The 24446-nt window shown below is 38.7% G+C and overlaps 1 protein-coding gene across 2 annotated transcripts in view; it reads left to right on the forward strand.

Annotated features, from left to right (window-relative positions):
* LOC134825791 (microtubule-associated protein futsch-like) overlaps positions 1-18304 on the forward strand; it is a 30659-nt gene extending 12355 nt beyond the window's left edge. The window contains exons 3-9 of one of the 2 annotated variants that reach the window (XM_063838000.1): positions 6674-6829; positions 8811-10631; positions 11509-11687; positions 12115-12199; positions 12431-12836; positions 13113-13198; positions 13643-18304. In XM_063838000.1, the coding sequence (XP_063694070.1) occupies positions 6674-6829; positions 8811-10631; positions 11509-11687; positions 12115-12199; positions 12431-12836; positions 13113-13198; positions 13643-17449 (6540 nt within the window). In that variant the 3' untranslated portion in view covers positions 17450-18304. The remainder of the gene's footprint in view (positions 1-6673; positions 6830-8810; positions 10632-11508; positions 11688-12114; positions 12200-12430; positions 12837-13112; positions 13199-13642) is intronic. The other variant, XM_063838005.1, reaches the window with a different exon arrangement.
* The last annotated feature ends 6142 nt before the right edge of the window (positions 18305-24446 follow it).

Genomic DNA, 24446 nt, shown 5'->3' on the forward strand with positions numbered 1-24446 from the left:
CTTCGTGGCCTACACTTGTGGCTCAAAATACTAAAGACCCTAAAGTTTAAAGAAGTAGTGACCGGAAATATTTCCATAAAGTATTTGATGAACCATGACTACAGTTGTAGAGCTGCAGTTATAGTGAACACGTAATAGAGGGTGTGAGGTGGTATGTAGGGTATGTATGACATAATGGTTGTGGTTGTAGTGGTCATGCTAGATATTACAGCTGCACTCTGGCTTCACAACTACAGAAGTTATGTATGAAATGTGGGGTTCTCGCGAACCTATTTTATTGCCGTAAAATCTATTACCTGTTGCATAGACTCTCCAAATCGTTTATATAAATTTGATTTACAAATAATTCAAAGGCTCTTGAATTTGTCGACTTAGGACCTGCAGTATAATAGTATAATTTTCTTGAACTTCTTGTATTTTTACTCCCAAAAGATATACCCTTTAATTAGAGTATTAAAGGCTACTGACAGAGCACGTTGCTTGATAACAATGTGTAAGAATTTTAAATTTTACCACAAATCATTGAAATTCCTGTTTTAGAACTGAATTTAGATATAATTGTCATATTATGATGTACATATCATTATGATTCATAGCTCAAAATTCTAACGTACATATTATGATTTTGAAAGAGTTCTACTGAAAATCGTGTTGCAACTTGCAGTTTGGTAGCATTTAGTGTTCGTCCACCAATAAGAATACACTGGCTGCCCTCTTTAAGATTATATTCTCCATCTCTGAAGTGCACAGATCTGCTTCGTTCTCAATCTTCTTCTTATTTCCTTCGACAAATAATGAAGATTCTGCTTTTGAAGTATATGAACCTGTTGCTGTGTTTTCTTTTTTGTTCCTGCATAAACACGATGTTATGAACTTGTTCCACAAGGTTCTAACATAAGATCTCATGTCCGCGTTTCTGATGAAATAAACAACAGGATTACAAGCAGAATTCAGCGGAAGGAGGATGTGGTTTACAATGTTTATAAGTTCATAAGGAATGGACTGGTAACTTGCTACAGAGTACGCATCGTACGTGACCGTACCGACTACGATTACAAACCCAACATTGCAGACACAGTAGATTACTGATATTATTGCAACTGTTATTGTAGCTTTTCTTTTCCAGTTTGTTGTCCGCGGTGAGTGTGAAAGATTTAGCCTTCCAATGTTGATCATATTCGCTAATACAACTATTATGAATAAACTTAATAGGATACAAAACTCAATATGGAAAATAACTGTAAAAAGTTTAACAAAAGCTGAATTCGGCCTAACACTCAAACTTTCTATATATTTTTGAAAAAACGATTCCCCAGAACTTAACAGTTGGTTAAGATAAAAAGATTGTAATATTAAGATGATAACCCCGAAAACAGCAATAGAAAGTTTAATTGCCCTCAAATTAATGACATGCCCAGGATATATTAAATGTATCGCCCTCAAAACTGCCAACAAACAGGTTAGAAACCCTGTCATTAACACCGATATCTTACAAAACAGAGCCAAGGATTCTTGTACATAATAATCAGATCCCAGCAATTTGAGCCACATAAGTACGGACAAGGAGGCGCTTACTAACAGATCGAATATGTTCAGTACTAGGAAAAGTAGGGTATGTCCTTCAGTATTTCTTGTCAGATGGACGGATCTGATTTTGCTAACAAAATAAGATAAGGACAGTATGTTTGTGAATATCCCCACTATCACTATCAGTATGCTGAATCCAGATATCACTTGCGCTGCTGTCTTGCCACTTGTTACCCAGGGCCAGGAACTCGACGAGTAGGGAACTGATGTTGTGGACATGTGCTGCAGTTTCTGGAACTGTTCCATTTCCTGTAAAGAGTTCAACATTGAGTTCAAAATTGAGTTCAAAATTGAGTTCAAAATTGAGTTCAAAATTGAGTTCAAAATTGAGTTTAAAGAGTTCAAATTGGGGTGGTCACACAATGTGATGGCCCTGTTAAAGCTTAACGAATCTCAATATAGGTCACATAGGTCACAAATTAGTTTTAAAACTTCAGTTCAACTGCATCGTCAAATACTTAGATCACATTTTAAACGTTCTGAGGTTAATCGATAATCGCCTAGGTTTCAATCTTCATGAAGATTGATGACTATTGACTGATCATAACTACTGCAACTGATATAATGGCACATCACAATGCAAAATTGAAACGATTCAAATATACTATAAAACTGGCGAGGTGGCCGGAGTAGTGCTCATTTGTTTTGACGTATATTCAGACGTATTTGACAAAGCTCTCGTCAGCTACCAATCAAATTCTAATATCGCTAAGCAACGTACAATGGAAAATATATTATACATATGTTATATTAAACATGATGCAATCTAAATTATAAAATGCTGACGTATCGCATAATGCTTGATTTGATGAGTAATGCTAAAAACTATCAAATGAGGAACCCGTTGACGAAATCTGGATAATAAGTCAAAAAGTTGCGCAAATAGTACTTCGAAATAATGAAATAACAGAGTGTATAGATTGATTAATTTCCAGCATAAAATTTTGGTCAGGATCAAAACGAGATTTTTTAATGAGTTAAAAAGATCACGATAGGACTGTAGATCATGATAGAGCTATAGATTTCGTTTTCTAAATTGATAAACTGCACTTCAACAGTACACGCCAATGAACACAGCTCGATTACCGACAGGAATTTTAAATGCTCAAGCTGAAATCGTATAATTACTAAATATAAATGCATACATGTTTCATACGAGCAGAAAAGATATGTAAGCAAGCTGGAATTGATTTTATATATCCATTCCATTAATTTCGGTAGGGTCAAAGAGATTTTGAGCATAGTTTGAGTCATACGATGAAAATATAACTCTGGATAAGTCGCTAACAATAAATAAATAACGATAACCAACTAACCGAGCCTGAGATGTGTACTAAGTAGATGAGGTAACATCTACTTCTGATGATACAGCTGTTTAGTGTCTATACGTAACGGCAGGTCAGCAGAATCACCACAAAAGCAAAAGTAAGCGTAGTCTCACATTTATACAGCACCAATTGTGTAATATCTATTTATCGACTGACTAAGCTTGCGTCAGTAACCAATTAAATTTAATATCGCTCAGATTTAGAAACAATATAAAATAAATATAATTTAAGGCACAATGCTCGGCTCGAAGTAATGAAATGAAATGAGGTATTTATATCCCGCTCATATGATTAACCAACAACACAAGGAAGGTGGTTAACCATGTCAAAGCGGCTACCTGTGAGTGATGTGACCAAGTATAACTCATCATAAGGCAAAGACAAAATAAAAACATCTTTTATTGTAAACCACACTAAACTAAATAGAAGCAGAAACCATGACAATACATGTAGGTATAATTAAGGTACAATGACATAATAAATAAAAAAGAGACAGATCCTAGAAAGGTAGAGATCAAGACATAAAATGGAGTGCGGCAAAAAATAAAAGCCAAGGTGTCTTGCAAAGTGAAGACAATGCAAATGGAAAGAAAAACATAAAAACTGATTATATAAATGGTTTCTCAACATCAGCAGAAGAGTTCCATGCAACCAGTGCATGGCTTGAGAACAAATAAATTTGTAAAGTGACAACTAAAGATCAGGATGCCCACGCCATATAACTGATTATCTAAGACTTCGACGAAAAGTAGTCATGAAATACCAGAGAGTGCGATTGATTCCTTTCTATCACGTAAACGATCATGATAGCTTGAACGTACATCTCATCTTCTATTAGTAGAAAACTGTCATCATACAAGCTGACAAAGTGTAATCGAAAACAAATGCATAGTGGACCAGGTGTATTGTAGGCGTAACACAGTCAAGCTGACGTTATGTCTTTATTTCTATAATTTCAGTTTAGTCAAATAAATCGAGAGTATCATGTTTCTTAAATTACAGCCATGTGATCAATAGTCAAACCCTAATTACAATAGCCGAGCCTAAAATTTTTACTTTAGTACATAAACTATACGAAGATCATTCTAATGATTCAGATTTCAGCCTGATCAGCTGATACGCCCCAAACTGTACCAGGTTAAAATGAATGCGGCATCTGTTGGGTAACTCCCCGTTGTCTATACACGCTATATACTACACAATCACACAATGATATTTTGGAGCAACGAGACAATATACTACACAAAGTGAACTTACAACAGGGCAACCCTCCCGGCGCCTGCGTCAGTTCAATCAAATGGCCATGCTACAGTAGATTAGTTGTATTGCATGGGAAATTGGGGTAAGTTGCGCAGGGTGGGCCAGAATTAACATAATGTCGAGATGTCAACATGTGAACGTATCTAGCTGCTAGAACTAGCCTACAATAGACAATATAACAAGTCTATTAGATGTGAACTGGCTTGCACGATGTAGTTATTGTGGTCACATCTGTACAAGTTTGACCTGTAAACCAGGTTATGCTAAGTGAGCCTTGTTACTAAGCTTTCTAATGCGTTGTCTTGTAATTTCCTTGTTAGAAAGTGGAGATGCAATAATAATACAGCGTTGAATTTCAAGTTAGTGGCTGTCACTGGTCATCATTAACTTAAAACAAAAGATGAACATGAAGTTAACTTCAGAATGTTTCACTTAAATTGTTACTTCAATACTCAAGAAGAGTTAACTAAATAAGAAGTAATGCTGGTAAATGTTGGGATTGTAAGAGTGAGCGATTAGAGTGAACAGCACACACGTACTAGAGGTTGGAGAGGGTTCTGGGATCATATAATAGAGTTACAACATTACAAGCTACTTGATCCACATACTTTAGTGCGATATTTACCCTAGTGTGACATGTACCCTAGTGCGACATGTACCCTAGTGCGATATTTACCCTAGTGTGACATGTACTCTAGTGTGACATGTACCCTAGTGCGATATTTACCCTAGTGTGACATGTACTCTAGTGTGACATGTACCCTAGTGCGATATTTACCCTAGTGTGACATGTACTCTAGTGTGACATGTACCCTAGTGCGATATTTACCCTAGTGTGACATGTACTCTAGTGTGACATGTACCCTAGTGCGATATTTACCCTAGTGTGACATGTACTCTAGTGTGACATGTACCCTAGTGCGATATTTACCCTAGTGTGACATGTACCCTAGTGCGATATTTACCCTAGTGTGACATTTACCCTAGTGCGACATGTACCCTAGTGCGATATTTACCCTAGTGTGACATGTACTCTAGTGTGACATGTACCCTAGTGCGATATTTACCCTAGTGTGACATTTACCCTAGTGCGACATGTACCCTAGTGCGATATTTACCCTAGTGCGACATGTACCCTAGTGCGATGTTTACCCTAGTGTGACATGTACCCTAGTGCGATGTTTACCCTAGTGTGACATGTACCCTAGTGCGAAAACCTCCAAGATCGACACTTTTACATCACGGTTATCCATATATTGTTGTATCTATAAGAACACGGTTACAATTGCAGTGCAGTAGGGAGTTTCATAGTACCTTACAAGACATATTTATGGCGGCCTAATTTGCGACGACCGTAATTTTGGCGGTCCGAAAATATGGCGAAATTGAACAAAAATCGTCAAATTTCGGACGTCACAGAAAATAAGGGTATTTTTCATCATTCTTTGTGACGGTAAGCAGTAAGGAAATTTCTGAAATTCGGTAAAATCATGTTCAAACTTAGTCTGTATTAAGACTGTAAGACTTTCATGTTAGCACATACATGTATTTTAATGCAAATTTAAACTGTATTGCTTGACATTCAATTCGTCATTGGTGTGGTGATAATTTGTCCCAAGATGCAAGAATTTATTTATTTATTTTACTTGATATTACTTTTTAGAAACAAAATAAAGCAGTGAAGGCACAGTCATTGAAATAAGCTAAAAGATAATGCGACGGATTCTATTACGACGACCGAAATTTTGGTGGTCCGAAAATATGGCGAAATTTTCGGAAAACCGCCACATTTCCGTACGTTATAAATATGTCTTGTAAGGTATTTCAAAATAAATATTCAAAGATGCTCTGCGATTGGACAATTAGTATGATTTGGAGCTTATGAATGGACAATCAGATGGCTACGTTGGAATGTAAAATCCTCTTCTACATAAAGTAAAACTCCTTTAGATGTTAAATATATTATATAACGTACTGCCACATAATTGGTCTAGAAGGATCACGATCACATGCTCTAACTGATAATCATACCACCACTGCAGACGACTCATGACCGTAACCGGGGAGGGTTCAGAATTTACGTCAGAATTTTATGCTAAGGAGGTGGGGTTCGAAAACGGCCGTAATGTATGAAATTGCTGATCGAGGGGGTATGAAAATGACAACATATTCCTGACGAAATGGGTACTGTAGCTACCATCGCGGCGCCGGTCTATGGCAAACTATGAATTCCTATTGGACGAAATCGGGTGTTTTTGGTGCCATATTGTTGAAAGCAACTCAATGGTTTCATTCACTAATTACCAACGGAATCTAATCTCCTAACAAAGTAGTTGCCTAATGAACAGGTTTCACAAAATATAACAGGTGTTATTTCTCATTCATTATTTATTATCAGTATTATTATATTAATATATTATTATATTAGGTGTGATTAAGGCTAGTGGCATTAAAATTAAAATATTTCGCTATAGTCTTGTTAAATCATTCTATTTCAGGTAAAGTTATATAACTTGAGCGTGAAGAACCCAACCAGAGTGAACGGATCGCCGATAGCGGGGGAATGTTTGTTGCGGCACGGTGACGTGTTTACTATTATAGACAGAAGTTTCAGATATGAATCTACTTTGGAGGGTCAACTTATTGCTGAAGCGGTACGAGGTTTTCATGTGTTTTTAATTAAGTACTAACCAACAAAAATGATAAATTCATAGGTAGCAGAAGTATATTATCACATTACTTGAATTGCTGGCATGGACGAGCAAGTCTTCACAGATACGCGGCTATTTCAAATTCTTTGCTCAACATTGCGTAACGCGCGACGACTTTTATTTGATTCAAGACTATTTTGTAATGAATGGCAAAGTGTTTCGCGCCTAATTTAACAACAATTTTGTTTGTTTTTACCGCGCGACTTTAGAATTTTTCTACTGTACCTCTCACTTCCTTGAGGTAGCGTTATTAGCAGGGGCTATCGATAATAGTTTTAAACTCACCCTGATTCAAAGTACGGGTAAACCGCCCCTAAAATGTCACCCACCCCTAAAACGCCACTCTTGATTGATTGGATCCCATCTTCTTAGAAAGTATCTTACCTAATCATTTGTAACTCCTAAACATAAAAAATATCAGTCAGACCCTGCCACATCCTGAAATTGAATCTAAATGATGCCATAAGGGCATTTTTTTCACTTTGTACGAATTTTTTACTTTTGAAAAAAATCGCACAATTTTATAACTCTGTACATATGACTGGAGATATGGAAAGTTATACATTACTCAATATTACTACCCTCCCCTAAAATGTCACCTGGCCGCCCCCTAAAATGTAATTTTATCAGATTCTGGCTTTGAGACTACAAGCACCATAAAATGGAGGTACCAGCCTATTAAACATCATATTTAGCATCTAATGGTAATATTGGAAAGCTTTGGCAGCTCAAGGAATTAGTTTTATTTTATTAATCGCAATAAACATCCCCTAAAATGTCTAATTATCCCCCCTAAAATGTCATTTTAACCTGATCAAATTACTCAGGCTTTTCCTAAGATGCAATGCATACTCACATTTCGTTAATAGTTGATGTTAATAATTAACAAGTGCCAAAACAAGAGCTATTATCGCACACCATGCGAACAAAATACAAATTTGACATTTTAGGGGAGAAAAAAATGACATTTTAGGGGGCATATCATAGGTTTACCATAAACTAGTAAGTACCAAAAACCGTAGTTTTTGACATTCAATTTTGCTAAAAGCAGTCAAATCTAGTCTATAGAGAAGGTCAGATCGATTACTGGGTTGGCTTAGTTAACTACAGGTCACTAAAATTGCCAAAATGCAGGATGATGTTAAAAATCCCAAAAAAAGCAATTAAAACATGCAATTTGCACTAGGTTAAAATCACATTGAATCCATTTCTTTTGTGCCAATTGTTAGTTTATAACTAGATAATCCAACTACAGGTGTAAATTTTGTTGACTGAGTTACTGTTTTGCCGTAAGTTCTGGGTATTAAAAAAAAGTCCCCAAAATGTCACAAAAAGTAAATTGACTAAATTCCACCATTTTTTTTCAGCAGAGAGAGAAATTCTGGTCGACACCTCTCAGAAATAGGTTATATTTGTCCCAGAAGTGATTAAAATTAATAATTGAGCAACATTCTGAGTGCTACACAACCTGTTTTAGCTGACGTTTAAGGGGTGGTGCACGTGACATTTTAGGGGGTGATTACGGTTTTGAGGTACTTCCTTTAGTGAGTGAATGTTTTCAAGTAGCTTAATGTTTTAATAAGACAAAACAAATAGTACTAGTGACAAAAGATAAATCAGGCCTCTTGTACATTTTGTAATTATCACACATATAGAGTTGACATTTTAGGGGTGGTGTTTTAAAAGTGACTCCATTTCAACGTCAAAAAAATTGTACCTGATTTTATTTTCAAATCTCCAAATCTTCCTGGCAGGCTAGAAAAAGGTTTAAATATTATTCCTAGACACTTCAGAACCCTGTAAATTTAGCCCTAACTCGGCAATCTGGGCCCAAAAAACAGGTGACGTTTTAGGGGCGGTTTACCCGTACCTCTTAGACTAAAATCTATATCTCACGGTCCCATATCTAAAGTTTTTATTCCAGCAGGAGAAAGAGAACGTTGAAGTGACTCCTCCACCGAAACCAAGGAAGAGTAAGATTATGTTTGGACCGGAGCTGACTCCAGAGGAGTTTGACAAGAAACTGCCAGTTATTAAACCTATTTCTAAAGGAAGGACGCCGCCCCGCCGAGGATCTACCGGTTTCTCGATACTCAAGGGAACTGGCAAAACTAAGACTGCCGGCATTCTTTTTGAAGCTGATGAATCACCAGATAAGCTTACAGTTGTTGCTGAGATGCCTGTCACACCTGTTAAAGCCAATAACGACGACTCTGACACTGTTCCTGTCATGAACTTAAACGAGAATGTTCGCGAGGAACGGAAGATTGAAACTGTTGAGGAGGATAAAGAAGATATTCCCTCTAGCGAACCTCAGGAACCAGAAGTGGAACAAACTGAGTTGAGTGAAGAAGAGTGTGATTTGGAGAAAACGCAAAAAATTCCTTCAAACGATTACAGAAACTCTTCAGAACCTACCAACCTCAACAAATCAATGTCTGAGGAACCAGACACAACTCCTCGACTCTCACAAGGCAGCAGTGCCGCGTCCTCTGATAATATCGTAATCTATGACTCTGAATCTGGGGAACCAGACACAAATTCTCGACTCTCACAAGGCAGCAGTGCCGCGTCTTCTGATAATATCGTAATCTATGACTCTGAATCTGGGGAACCAGACACAAATCCTCGACTCTCACAAGGCAGCAGTGCCGCGTCTTCTGATAATATCGTAATCTATGACTCTGAATCTGGGGAACCAGACACAAATCCTCGACTCTCACAAGGCAGCAGTGCCGCGTCTTCTGAAGATAATATCACAATCTATGACACTGAATCTGAGGCATCAAACACTAATAAAACTGATAAGGCAGATTCCGCGATCAAGCCTGAGCTAAACAATACTATTAATGATTTCTTAGCCAATAAAACCACTGATTCAGCCCCGATTGAAGACAATTTAGATGAAACTCAGAAATCAGAGATCATTCAACTTGAAACAAGCAACAGAGTGAGTGAGCCGGTGAAAACACCAGATGTTTCCATGCTGGACACATCCTCTCAGTCCGAGATTATCAATCTCAACAAGTCTGCTTCTGATGGGGACGAAAACAAGGAAACCAAAGCTCGGTTACTCTCTGAAGGTAGCAGCTTAGTTTCAACGGAGTCGGATGACAACATTGTGATTTATGATAGCACTCCAGAAAGTTCTCAACAACAATCTGATAAAACTGATTTAGTTGAGTCTGTAGTGACGGAGCCAGGGCTTAACACCACAATCGATGATTTCTTGAAAGATAACAAGACACCAGCCACAACTCCGGACACAACTCCGGCTCAGGAGAAAGCACCTGCTACTCGTAAGTCCACTAGGAAGAGTGTAAGGTTTGGACCGATGTTGTCACCACAAGAGTATGATAAGGACATGCCTGCTAACACTCCCATCAGACGAGGAGGTATGCCCGGGAGGTTCTCAGTTCCCAACCCTCAGCTGAGTGCAGGACGCACGCCACTTCGTAAAAGTGTTGCTGTGTGCAGTGGCACTCCAGTAGGCCAGCTCAAGCTGGACGACAGTTTGGAGTCTTTGGGTGCGGACTCTCTGGGCTCACTTGATTCTGCTAATCAGGACAGTGAAACCAAGGCTAAGAAGGAGAGGAGGAAAACTATGACTCCAAAAGAGGTTAAAGCAAACATCGCATGGGCGGACCTTAGTCTGAACTCGGAGCAAACGAAAGCCCATGTCGACTCGCCTATTGTTACTCAGACTCCTAAATCAATGCCTAAAGCTACCATTCCATTCGTTTTGGTAAGCAGAAATTTATTAGTGAGTAGGCTGTAGAATTCAGATGCGTGTAAATCATGGGGGGGGCCAACCATATTAAAGTATATTAAAGTATATCCCCGGGTCAAAATCGGAAAAAATCCTACATTTTAATATACTTGAATATACCTACAATTAGAAGATTTATATTCTTCGTTAAGATTTACATGATGAAATATATTTTTCACTCAGATTCGCAAGATAAGCCTGTTTTAGGACTAGTACATGAATTTCCATCCAGATTGGTCAAAAATTGGCTGAGCTATGAGCTTTAAAAAATATGCCCATATTTGGGCATACGCTTTAGCCCAAATTCGCTTTTGCCCAAATTCGATAAAATTTCAATATTTTTTAATGAGACTAACTCTATGTGAAAGATATAACTCAGTGTTTGTTGAATATAGTGGATACTAAGTAAAAAGACCTCCATGAACAAAATTGGGAAAATTGCACATAATATCTCGGTTCGGAATACTAGCCAAAATGACTTCATTAAAATTGAAATAACTCCATCAGTTTTCAATATTTTTTCAAGAACTTTTTGGAATCGATTAAGAATTGCATTTCAAGCTTATTTTGGGTAACAATTTTCGATGTAGGCCTCCAAGGATAGGGATATATTAAAGTATATTGTAGGTATATTAAAGTATATTAAAGTATATCCCCGGGTCAAAATCGGGAAAAATCCTACATTTTAATATACTTTAATATGGTTGGCCCCCCCCCCCCCCCCCAATCATGATATGTATTTGTTTTTTCAACTATTATTTATATTATCGTTCATTTTTATCTCCATGATGAAAGACATTTACATTATTTATTTTATTTCGATAACTTTTTCATGAATTTATAATCTATTCAGGAAGAAGAAGAGTCAGTTGAATCCCCAATGCCAACGAAGCCCCGGTCCACGCCGAAAGAGACTGCATCAGGAAGCAAGGTCTTCGGTAAGCTGTCCACTTCAGCAAAAACTCCTGTATCCGCTAAAGTTCGGAACCCCGCCAAATGTAGAGCGTCTCCTCCAACTCCTGTTCCGTTCTTGTAAGTAACAGCTCTTTATTATTAGCGTAATATTCTTACGCAAACAACAAAATAATTTGATTATTGTGCGAAATCAAATATTATATTGCTGCTTAATTTCTCCTTACTGAGCTTGCAAATGAGAAAGTCAGAGAAAGGCCGATTTAGCACGAGCATGATATTTTATATTTGAACGTTTTTTGATGTCTTATATAATCACGATTGATTATCTAATTTACATTTGAAATTTGAGAAGTGTGGTGATATTACCGTCATTATCATGATTATGATATCGCCCCAATAGCTATTATGTTTGAGTTAGTAAGCCGCGATTAAATTAACTGAGTGGAAACTTACATTCATTGGTGGGATTGTTAAGTATTATGGTATTAGTAATATTTATATATGTAATCTCTACTATGATCTATTTTTAAGCTTACATTTTCAGTGCGAAGGGCCTGCAGAAACCGCAGAGTTTACACACTGCCCTACAGAAGGCGGCTGGAAGGAAGGCAATGATTCAGCAATCTCAGGTTTGTGATTACCAACGTTGATAGGATTATAAATTTGTAATACTCATGAGTCATGATGACTTATAACTTATTAGTAATAATGAATTGATGTGGAAATGATGTTCATATTAATTTAATCGATCAATTTGACAGTGAAAGGCTAAAAACAGCATTTTAAACAAACAAAACTACTACACAAACAAAGCGAGGCCGCTCAGAACATTTCTTAATTTTTACTGTTTCTTTTTGCAGATCCCAAAACCGAAGACGCCTCTGAAGAGAAAATCAACATCTGCCACTTCTCCGGCAAAGGTTGCCAAGACTCCCCGAAAGTCAACCGGAAAGATTCCAAAAGACTCCTCAGAAGACTCGGTTGAGGAAATACGACAGAAAGTTCTGGAGAAGAAAAAAGAGATCCTTGAGAAGAGGAAATCTATCCAGCAGAAAAGAAAGAGTGTTGGACCAAAAACTTGGGCCACTGTTGCTTCCAAACTCACAAAATCTCCCTGGAAGGCTGTTCCCGCAGCAACTGTCGTCAAGTTGCCTCCTAAGACTCCTTTGAGAAAGCGAGCACTTAAAGCTATGGGCAAAACGAAGGTTGTGAGGAAGAACGAGCCGAAACCTCCCTTGAAAATCGGATCCAAACGTAAATCAACAGGTACGATAAAAATATTTTCGCTATTAAGGTCCGGTGAGCAACTTGATGGTAAGGGTTTAAACTAATAGGCCTATTAGTTAAAACTTTTCAGTCAAAACTGATGACAGCGGGGTAACAGCACTCTAACAGCTGTTTTATTGCCCGCTAATAGACATAACCAAAAGCAAGTAAGCGCCGGCTATTAGCTGTCTATTAGAGGGCTGTTAAGATTTTCCCTAAATATTAAATGCTAGGCGAGCTGAGGTGGGAATTTAATCTAATTTTCTTTGTCCACAGGAATGTTGAAACCTGTAACGAAGCCAGTGGTGAAACGGAAAAGTATTTCCACTAAAACTCCCGCAAAGAAAGCTCTACAGTCTAAGGTGGGTAATATTTCATGGGGGCCATACCAGAGTAAAAGTCCAAAGCACATGTGCTCTAACATGGATGTTACTGGTTTTCCCCGATCATATATATAGTACAGCTAATTTCTGATTACCTGTTCCTGCCCTAACCAATCTGAGCATTTTCCCAGCCTAAACATTCTTTGTCGCCATTGATTTTATTCAAGTTCCCTTGCTGTATTATTTGATGAAAGTTTCAAATCAAATCATCTAACATAATATGCTGTATTTCAAATATTTCATTAGGGTGAGCAATTGAGTCATGAAATTGAATTTTTGAATTTTTATATCAAACTAAGTTTGGTCCAGTGTGAGAGCTAGAAATTTGGCTGAACTCCCTGACCCTCCTTAGACTCAGCGCCCAAATAAGTCTTGACAATATTTTGAATTTTAAACCCAATATCTGACAACGTCATATTTCAGGTACCAGTCCCGGTGCCACAATCACCTTTGGCTGCAGTGGTGAACGCTCAGACACTGGAAACACTTCTCAAAGCTCCAAAAGGATCTCCACAAGCTCAACTGATCACCAGTGCGATCATGAAGCAGTGCGAGGAAGTACTCCAGAACAGCTTCTCTGAGGACCCAACAGAGTCTAAAGAGGTTCCTCTGAAGAAGCTGGAGGAGGTACTGTGTGACGAGAACATGGAGATTAAGAAGAGTGTTGATGTCGAGGAGCTTGTTGAGATCTTTTCTGACGATTACCAGCCAGACTCTGTTGATCAGCTCTGTAAGATGATGGACCCCATTGTCATGATGCAGTACGAGAACGATCCGGACTTTGAGTTTGGAAGCGTCAACAATATCATGAAGGAGACCGAGTCAGGCCCAGAGATTGATCCTGCCGCTTTGAGAAAACTGTTCAAAGCTACGAAGAAACCCAAGAAGTCTGAGTGTCTGGATGCGGTCGCCATGATGAAACTGTTCGCTAATCCAAATCTGATTAAGGAGAAGCGGCAGTCTGCCATCATCGATGGTGAAGCACTTAACAGCCTGTTCGACGAGGCAGTGGAGACATGTGATGTGGAACAACTCTACAAAGCTCCGGACTCCGAGGGGAGGATTGTTACGGAGAAAGAAGCGACTACCTTTCTCAGACGATCTTCTCTGGCCCTCCGCAAAACTCTTCTTCCTGGTGACCTTAGTAGGCTGTTCACTGTAGAAAACTATTACACAGATTCAGATGGTAGTGAGGATGAAGAACCCTTGCATTTAGATGAGACACTTCGAGAATTTGAAGAAGAAATTTACGAGAACATTGAAGAGAAGATGGAGGACACGAATGACGAGTCAGTAGAACTTAAGGAAAACATAAATGAAAAAATGAAAGAAATTGATGAGGAGATAGAGGAATCAGATGAGAAGGTAGGGGAAACTGAAGAAATAACGGACGAAACTGCTGACAAAGCTGTTGACGTCCTGAATGAATTTGACAATCAGGAACCTCAAGAAGCTTGCGATGAACTGCAAGAAGATAACGCTACGCCAACTGGGGAGGATACTTTTGACGAACTTGTTGTTGCTGATGATTCTAACAAAGAAAACGAAGAGCCAATGGTGATTGAAGAAGAACCATCTGAAGAAGTACCCGAATCTTCAAAGAAAATCGAGAATATTGATACAGAGCCCGATAATCTTGTCATCTCTGATGGAGAAGAAAAATTAACTGATGTGATCACAGATGACGCTGAGCCTACAGTTGATGAAGAGGCTCCACTTGAAATTGAAGAGGGAGTTGACGCTGAGAAGGTAGAAGACAGCGAGTCTGACGAAGAAAGCGATTCTGAGGAAGAAATGGGCGAGGAAGATCCAGAGTTACAACAGCAAGTTAACACTCTGTGTGCAGTCATCACCCCCATGGTCAGAAGACGCTGGTCCCAAAACAAGAGCTACGATTTCGGCGCTTTAAGCACTGTCCTGACGTTGGAGGATGACGACCAACATCCTGAGGTTGACCCCATTTCTATGAGAAAAATGTTCGGAATACCCAGAAAAATGACCTCTGCAAACGAGGAAATGGTCCTCGATCCTGTTTCTCTGATAAAGCTCTTCTTGAATCCCGATGTAACGAAGAAGACCTCGGAGGAAGAGTTAGAACTTGATCCAATAGCGCTCCAGAATTTGTTTAGACTGCCCAAAGAACCAAAACAGGAGCAAGAGTCCGACCTGGACCCTGAAGCTCTGATAAATATGTTCCACTGTGAAGTTAAAGAAGAAGAGGTCACCAAACTTTACAAAACTCTAGAGGTGGAATCGGTGACAAAAGTGCTGGACAAGGCAAAGCGTACTAGCACATTGCCCGGTGACATATGCAAACTTTTCGTATCAGAAAATGTTCCTAATTCTCCTGGAGCCCCAAATGTAGATGAAGTCATTTCAAAGTTTGAGGAGGAAGTTAAAATTGAGCTTAGTAAGCCTACATCTAGACGAGGCGGAAGAAGGAAAAAACAAGAACCTGCTAATACAGAAAATGCAACAGCTATCAAACCAACGCGGGGTCGACGTGGGAGAAAACCAGCTGTTGAAAAAGATGGTGCTTTGGTGAAAGCTGAGGAAACTGTAGCTGTTACAGAAGATATAGTGGTAGAGGTTGATCAACCTAAGCGCAGAGGTCGGAAAGCAGCCAAAGAAATAGTTAAACCTGAGGATATCTCCGTTCAGGTGCCAGCTATAGAACTGGTCGAAGACGCTCCTAAGAGGCGTGGGCGGGGAAGACCAGCAAAAATTGAGGAAATAGTTGCTGAACCCGAGACTGTTGAAGTAGCTGAACCAGAGACTATAGAAGTAGCTGAACCGCCAAAACGTCGTGGGCGTGGAAGGCGAGCAAAATCGGAGGAGGAAGTAGAGACAAAAGAACCTGAACCACAGCCGATCACTGAACCTGAGGAATCTGACTTAACTGTAGAGAAAGATACCGAAGCTCAGCCGGCTTCAAGACGTGGAAGGAGGGGCAAAGTAGTAGAGTTTGCTGCAGTGAACGTAGCCGAATCTGCAAAGCGTGGACGAAAAGTGACGGCTGAGAATGTAGAGAGTGAGATAATTACCGAGACTGAACCAGCCACAGAGGTCGTAGCACCAGCACTAAAACGTCGGGGGAGGCCCGCAAAGGTAGTCAAGGAAATAGAAGCACCTGGGCCAGAGAAACCAGTTTCAACCCGGGGCCGTAAAGGCAAGGCCGCTCTAGTCTCAATCAATGATGAAATCGAAACTCATGAAATTGAATCAGTGTCAGTTGAGAAAAGCGAGTCCATTTCAAAACCCACTCCAAGAAGAGGACGCAGAGCAAAGTCAGAGGAAGAGCCAAAACCAGTAACCCCTGCTAGAGGACGAAGAGCAAACTCAAAAGAAACACCAAAGGCTGAGAAAACCCCTGTCAAAGGCAGAAAAGCTAAAGCAGTCGAGATTTCTGAACTAGAGGTAACAGCTCCAACTCCAAGACGTGGTCGACGAGGCAAAGCTGCTGAGATCGAAGAGGAAGTTTCCGAAATGCCGGCAAAGAAAGCCCGACGAGGAAAAACGCCCACTCCTTCAGAAAAAGTGGAAAGCTCCTCGCCAGCACCAAACACCAAACGTGGTCGATCTGCTAAGGAAGTTGAACCTACAGAAAAATCGGTAGGCAAAAAGAGAGCAACCAAAGGTAAGGAGCAGCCAGACTCGAAGAGAAACAAACAGGATGATACTGAGGATGAATTAGCTACCCTACAGAAAGCTTTGATTGCTCTAGAGAAAGAAGACCTCAATCTTACCATGGAGGAAGCAATGTTAGACGAGGTCATCGCAAAGTCACCGGCAGCAAAACCTGCTACTCGTCGTGGCCGCGCCGGTAAAGCAGCTCCCAGCCCTAAGAAACCTGCAAGCAAAAAGGTCGCCGCAAAAGCGACTCCTAGCCCAAAGAAGCCAGCTGCCAAAAAACCAGCCGCCAAGAAACCTGCTGCAAAGAAACCAGCCGCCAAGAAACCTGCTGCAAAAAAACCAGCTGCAAAAAAAGCTGCTGCTGCTAAATCAAAGAAAACTGCTGAAGTCGAGGAGTCATCCCGTTTAGTCAAAAAACCTAAACTATCCGTGATCAGAGAAGTGAATACTCCTGCGAAGACTCCAGCGAAAAGGAAGCCGGCTCAGAAGAAAGGACCTGTGGTGGAGAAGAAGACCCCGGTGAAGAAAACCCCGGCTAAAAAGGCCACTCCGAAGAAGAGTCCTGCTCAGAGGGTCACAAGAAGTAGGCGCCGGTGAAAAGCTTTCCTCTTAACTTCTAAAGAAGGACTTTAAATCTACTGTTCGAGTTGAAATGTCACGCCATTGTCGATTTCACTGTTATCAAGAACAGTCCGCGAAACAAGATCTACAGAAAACTTAAAAGCACAATTTCTTGATTTTGTTAATTCATACTGGAACAGCTAGGTTATTGTTTTTTTTGTTGACGAAACAGCGTCCTTTCATGTGCGAATTGAAAGCAGCTTTGACCGAAATGTATTATTTGTGAGACCAAGATATCGACATAGGGAGTATTGAATTAAATTTTCGTATGGCACTACGCTTACAAGCTATAAGTTAGAAAATTTACTTTTAATAATTTTATTTCAGCAATTTGTATTTATAATGTTAGTTATTGAATTGCTCGATGTAGAATGCAGTGGATGCGTGTTATTTAATGATCTATAATAATTATTTATAATTAAGGTTAGAGGGATATGTGAAAGGGCTTCGAGCCTGAGAAAAGAGGATGCGATCTTCAATATGATTACGTAACTACTTAGTTTAACAGATTAGTTTTGATCACTTGGTGTCAGGGTTAAATTATTTTCAGAATTTCTAGAAATTTGAATCTTGATTTCAGAATTAGCACCGTAAAATGTGGGAATACGTAAGATAAGTTCCGGTCTCCTGAAACAGTTATTATAAACTAATCAATCGTAATCTTATTGATTGGACGACGCTTAATAAAACTGCGACATCGTTTATTTTGACATTTCACTCATTTGACTGACAATGTAATGTAATGATTGAACGGACGGGAAGCTGACTATTTTTATTATTAACTGTATTGTAATCATTGCAACAATTATATCGGTTTTCAATTTAGCAAGATATACTTTTTTCCTTTTCCATGGGTAAATTAGTGTAAAGATCACAGACTAGATAAATTGCAATTATCCTAAATCGAAGACAATGATACCGAAAGCGGAAAGATACGACCACAAAATTCCATAACTCTTTAGTCCGATTCAAAGTCTAGGGAAACTTCACATTATCCTTGCGGGTTAGGTGCTCTGAATCCATCCCTGTACAAGAACTAGAATTATTGGATCATGGATATCTCTTGGCATTGCAGATAAGTTACAGACTCTAGTGGGGGGGGGGGGGGGGGGGGGTGGGTACACTACACTTTTTTACACCATAAAAGGCAAAAGTGTAGTGTACAAAAGTGTGGTGTAAAATAGCCTAAAATAGCCTAAGGCTGGTGTCTGAGGTTCAAAGTGTAAATTATATTTTCGTCCCCAAATCATTAGGTCATCGGAATTATGTCTGACATAAATATGTCTCGTAAGGTATTTAAACATTTTTTTGTACGTGAGCGCATACCCGCTTTGACAAAGATCACGTTTGTGATTAGATTGCACCTCCCTTTATTTTACCGGCTTGCACGCACACAGGACATGCAACGTGGAGCAAATACCCGCTGCAAAAGCAAAATTTCCTTTCGGCGTCTTTCGTCCTTTTTGTTGTTATGATTACGATAACTCTCATTAAATATTGTTATTCAATATAACAATGACTGGAGTGTGGAGGCTTCCCACTTCGGGGAATGCTAATATAATAGTAGTACTAGGAATTTCATTGGTCATTGGCCGCAATAATATTGCATTATGCAATTGTTTTACTTTTGAGTGCGAACACTTGTTTTAAGTAATTTGACCAAAACCCATAATCATGGGTAGAGTGAACCGCTGCCAGTGTCTCTCTTTTCCAAACAAAAGAAAATGATATTAATTTGAGGAACCGTCCGCAAATGCAAATTGATACCGAGAATGAAATCGGTCGCTCGCTTTTCCCATTCAATAAGCTTTATTACAATACGTAAGCCGTGAATGAATGGGAAAAGCGAGCGACCGATTTCATTCTCGGTATCAATTTGCATTTGCGGACGGTTCCTCAAATTAATATCATTTTCTTTTGTTTGGAAAAGAGAGACACTGGCAGCGGTTCACTCTACCCATGATTATGGGTTTTGGTCAAATATCATCTCTTTTTGATTATAATGTCAGGATAATTTACACAGTCGAAACTTAATAAGGAGGTAATTTCAACGATTTCGAAATTTTACCTTTGAAAACGTTTCCTTGTGTTTAGGTAGGCATATCTGTCAATAACAGACTGAATATAGCACTTTTTACTCATTCAAGTTGGCATTAAATTCATATATAATGCCATTTTAATATCGTGGGAAAGCAGAATATATTCGAAATCACGAATGAGCAAAATTCTCACCTTTCGCACGTGCAAACTTTGAGCGGACGTTGCGTGCGCATAAAATATTGAATCACCATAAATTTTTGCATAGTGTTATTTAATATATAGTTTGATAAGCATGAAAAGTTTCAGAAGATTTCAAAAAGAACTTGGATCACAACGGGACTCCAAAGTTGGTAAAAATCGTGAAAATAACAATTTTTAGTGATTTTAGCTATTTTAAATGAATTTGGGCGTGTCCCCACGTGTGCAACTTTTCGATTTTCAACTTTAAAACTAGCCTATAACACAATTTAGACCTTTAGGAAGCAAAATTGAGCTCCACAACCCAAGGGATGGCCCAACACCAGAGAATACTAATTCACAACTTTTGTGTTTTTATAAAATTATTCTTCAAAAAAGCACAAACTTCAATAGCGAATATCTTTATGAAGGAGCAAGGTAGGAAAACTTTCCGGTAGATTTTCAGAATGCTTGAACAATTATCTAAGATAAAAATGTCCTCAGATTTTGAATAAAATTACTCCTTAATGCTTTAAAATCGATTTGAAAAGTTGTTATTTTGTCAAAAATCAAGTTTTAAAAACACTTAAATTGATGACGTCATCAAGTGATGATGATGACGATAAATTATTTTTCGATATAATGTAAACTAAAGTATAAACAATTATCTTTAAAACCTGTGGTTCGAAATGACTGTATCTTTTATACTTTTGAATCTACGGACACTTAAATGTAGGCTACAATTTACTGCAAAAGCGTCTATACATATATATATATTTGACCAAAACCCATAATCATGGGTAGAGTGTACCGCTGCCAGTGTCTCTCTTTTCCAAACAAAAGGAAATGATATTAATTTGAGGAACAGTCCGCTAATGCAAATTGATACCGAGAATGAAATCGGTCGCTCGCTTTTTCAAATCAATAAGCTTTATTACAATTCGTAAGCCGTGATCGAATGGAAAAAGCGAGCGACCGATTTCATTCTCGGTATCAATTTGCATTAGCGGACTGTTCCTCAAATTAATATCATTTCCTTTTGTTTGGAAAAGAGAGACACTGGCAGCGGTACACTCTACCCATGATTATGGGTTTTGGTCAAATATCATCTCTTTTTGATTATAATGTCAGGATAATTTACACAGCTAGTCGAAACTTCATTAACAAGGAGGTAATTTCGACGATTTCGAAATTCTGCCTTTGAAAACGTTTCCTTGTGTTTAGTTAGGTATTTCTGTCGATAACCGACTGAATATGGCACTTTTTACTCATTCAAGTTGGCATTAAATTCATATATAATGCCATTTAAATATCGTGGAAAGCAGAATATATTCGAAATCACGAATGAGCAAATTTCTCACCTTTCGCACGTGCAAACTTTGAGCGGACGTCGCGTGCGCATACAATATTGAATCACCGTAAATTTTTGCATAGTGGTATTTAATATATAGTTTGATAAGCATGCAAAGTTTCAGAAGATTTCAGAAAGAACTTGGATCACAGCGGGACTCCAAAGTTGATAAAAATCGTGAAAATCAAAATTTTTAGCGATTTTAGCTATTTTAAATGAATTTGGGCGTGTCCCCACGTGTGCAACTTTTCGATTTTTAACTTTAAAACTAGCCTATAACACAATTTACACCTTTAAGAAGCAAAATTGAGCTCCACAACCCAAGGGATGGCCCAACACCAGAGAATACTAATTCACAACTTTTGTGTTTTTATAAAATTATTCTTCAAAAAAGCACTAACTTCAATAGCAAATATCTTTATGAAGGAGCAAGGTAGGAAACTATTCCGGTAGATTTTCGGAATGCTTGAACAATTATCTAAGATGAAAATGTCCTCAGATTTTGAATAAAATTACTCCTTAATAGTGTAAAATCGATTTAAAAAGTTGTTACTTTGTCAAAAGTCAAGTTTTAAAAACACTTAACTTGATGACGTCATCAAGTGATGATGATGACGTTAAATTATTTTTCAATACAATGTAAACTAAAGCTTAAACAATTATCTTTAAAACCTGTGGTTCGAAATGACTGTATCGTTTATACTTTTGAATCTACGGACACTTAAATGTAGGCTACAATTGACTGCAAAAAGCGTCTATACATACATATATATCTTCACGACAATCTGTTGTAAAACAGGGGTTCCAGAAAACCCACTTCCCGATACTCCTGAAACATAAAATTTTTTTTACAGTCGATTTGGACAAGGTCTAGACGCCCTGCAAAGTTTCAGATCTCTAACTCAATTTTAACATGGTTTTTAAGGCACCTGAATATGGCGATTTTGGGTTTTTTACCTAATTTCGTATAACATGCTGGCGCGTATTTTGCGCAAATTTCTTAAAAACCTCCATACAACTATTTCTTATTCCTGTCATCTTCAACATTGAATTAGAATGTTTTGAACTTAAATGTACCTGCTGAACTACTTTCGATGAGTCTTAATGCCTGGAAAACAATAAAGGGGATATAATCGTATAGGGGGTAAATAGTGTTGTGAATATAAGGGCGACGGTAATGCTTGCCAGCATTGTGATATATATATCTTCACGACAATCTGTTGTAAAACAGGGGTTCCAGAAAACCCACTTCCCGATACTCCTGCAACATGAAATTTTTTTTACAGTCGATTTGGACAAGGTCTAGACGCTCTGCAAAGTTTCAGATCTCTAACTCGATTTTAACATGGTTTTTAAGGCACCTGAATATGGCGATTTTGGGTTTTTTACCTAATTTCGTATAACATGCTGGCGCGTATTTTGCGCAAATTTCTTAAAAACCTCCACATAACTATTTCTTATTCCTGTCATCTTTAACATTGAATTAGAATGTTTTGAACTTAAATATACCTGCTGAACTACTTTCGATGAGTCTTAATGCCTGGAAAACAATAAAGGGGATATAATAGTATAGGGGGTACATAGTGTTGTGAATATAAGGGCAACGGTTATGCTTGCCAGCATTGTGATTTACTTGATTTGACTTTTGGTTTGTACAAGTAAGACAGCTATATAAAATGTGGTGATTAGAATAGCGTCTCACATTAAAAGTGGTTCAAACATCCTCGATCTTATAAAGTTTGTCATCTTTTCTGTTTGTTTTTCCATCCATTTTTGATCGTCAAAACACACGTCCTCGTTAAAACATCCATCTTTAACTTTCCGCAGTCACTCCTGTCGACAGGATATAAATACCTTATCGGACCTTATTTAGACGGACATTAAATGAACGGACATAATTATGAACGGACATTAATATGAACGCTAGAAGGCATTCAAACCCACCAAGAATCCGAATTTTTTCCCCCATTTTTTCTGACGTTTTTTATTTCAGCAAATTGTTTTTAAATCTATTTCTTATACAGTAAGTAAGAAATACAGTCGTTAAGCAGTAAAAATGTTAAAATATGTGTACACGATCAGTGTCTAATATCACATATCACATTCATCAAATTTTTAGTTTTCGTGCATGAAATAGTCCATGCTTAAAGCATCAGTGATTTTTAGCTTTATGGAAACCTTTTTTTTGTCAAACTACGCTACCCCGGTCCTGCATTTCAGTGTGAACTTTTACAAGCCATTATATTCGGCGTGAAGTGGTTTTATCTTAGACAACTTTAGGCTAACCTTAACATCACGTGAAGCTTTCCTACCCCCCCCCCCCCCCCCCCCCCCCCCCCCCCCCCCCAGTAATATGAACTATAACAACGTCGGACAATGTCCTTGACAACACGATTTACCGTAATATCTAGAGGCTGGAACAAGTTTGTCATGTTATGTTAGCGGGGACTAGCTCATGAACTATGTTGTTGAGTGCACCATAATTTCGTTGACTTTTTCCGCCAAGTGACCCTTGAAAACATCATATACTAGTACATAGTAGAGTTTTCTGTGCCTCCGGCAGACCAAGGAGAACCTTTACGTCGTTAACTTACGGCACAATAAAGTTCTCATATATTCACAATAATAGTTGTCATATTCTGGACAAGAAGTTCGAAGTGGAATTTATTAAATAAGGTCCGATAAGGTGTATATTTGATTCACGATTGGATGTCAATCCTTCCCAGCTCGGCGAGGCCCGGTGGTGCATTTCGCCGATCTACGGTGGTTACGAGAAGAATTATTTCATGCGCGGCCCAGTAGTGCATCGAGCTACGAGGTATAACTATATATGTACAATTGTGGACTCGAAGGTTCCCCTTGTAATCAGTAATGCGATTTCGGAAGGCAGGCCTCCCCTTTTGCAATTTGCCTTTGCAGTGCGAGCTCGGAAGCTGGAGCTCTGCCTTCAGCGGTACGTATCGAGGATGACTCGAACCGAACTGCGAACATTTTTCTACATTTGAGTCAAAATCTTTTCAAAGTGTTTCTGGAAACTACTTTTGTTCACGTTTCATGCTACCTTGATGGATGTTACTCGTCTAAATTTCTTCGAAGTAGCGCGCGCGCACCGCTTTCTTCTCGAAATATTATGGCCCGAATATGTCAAGTGCTACGAAGTAGCGCGCGCCGGGCCAAATCATTAACAATTAACAATGGTCAACATTTTGTACTATACATTGTAGCGCGATGCACTACTGGGTCGCGCCGCGTATCAAATAATTTTTCTCGCAACCACTCGTATGCAGATCGGCGAGATGCGAAGGATTGACATCGTGAATCAAGTCAACATTGAACATGCTACCCTGATCATTATTAGGCGAAAATATTTTTCGATTTTCGAAGTCCGGACATAACACTACCCTC

The sequence above is a fragment of the Bolinopsis microptera genome, chromosome 1, assembly GCF_026151205.1.
Source record: "Bolinopsis microptera isolate Bmic1 chromosome 1, MBARI_Bmic_1.0, whole genome shotgun sequence".
Classification (NCBI taxonomy): Eukaryota; Metazoa; Ctenophora; class Tentaculata; order Lobata; family Bolinopsidae; genus Bolinopsis; species Bolinopsis microptera.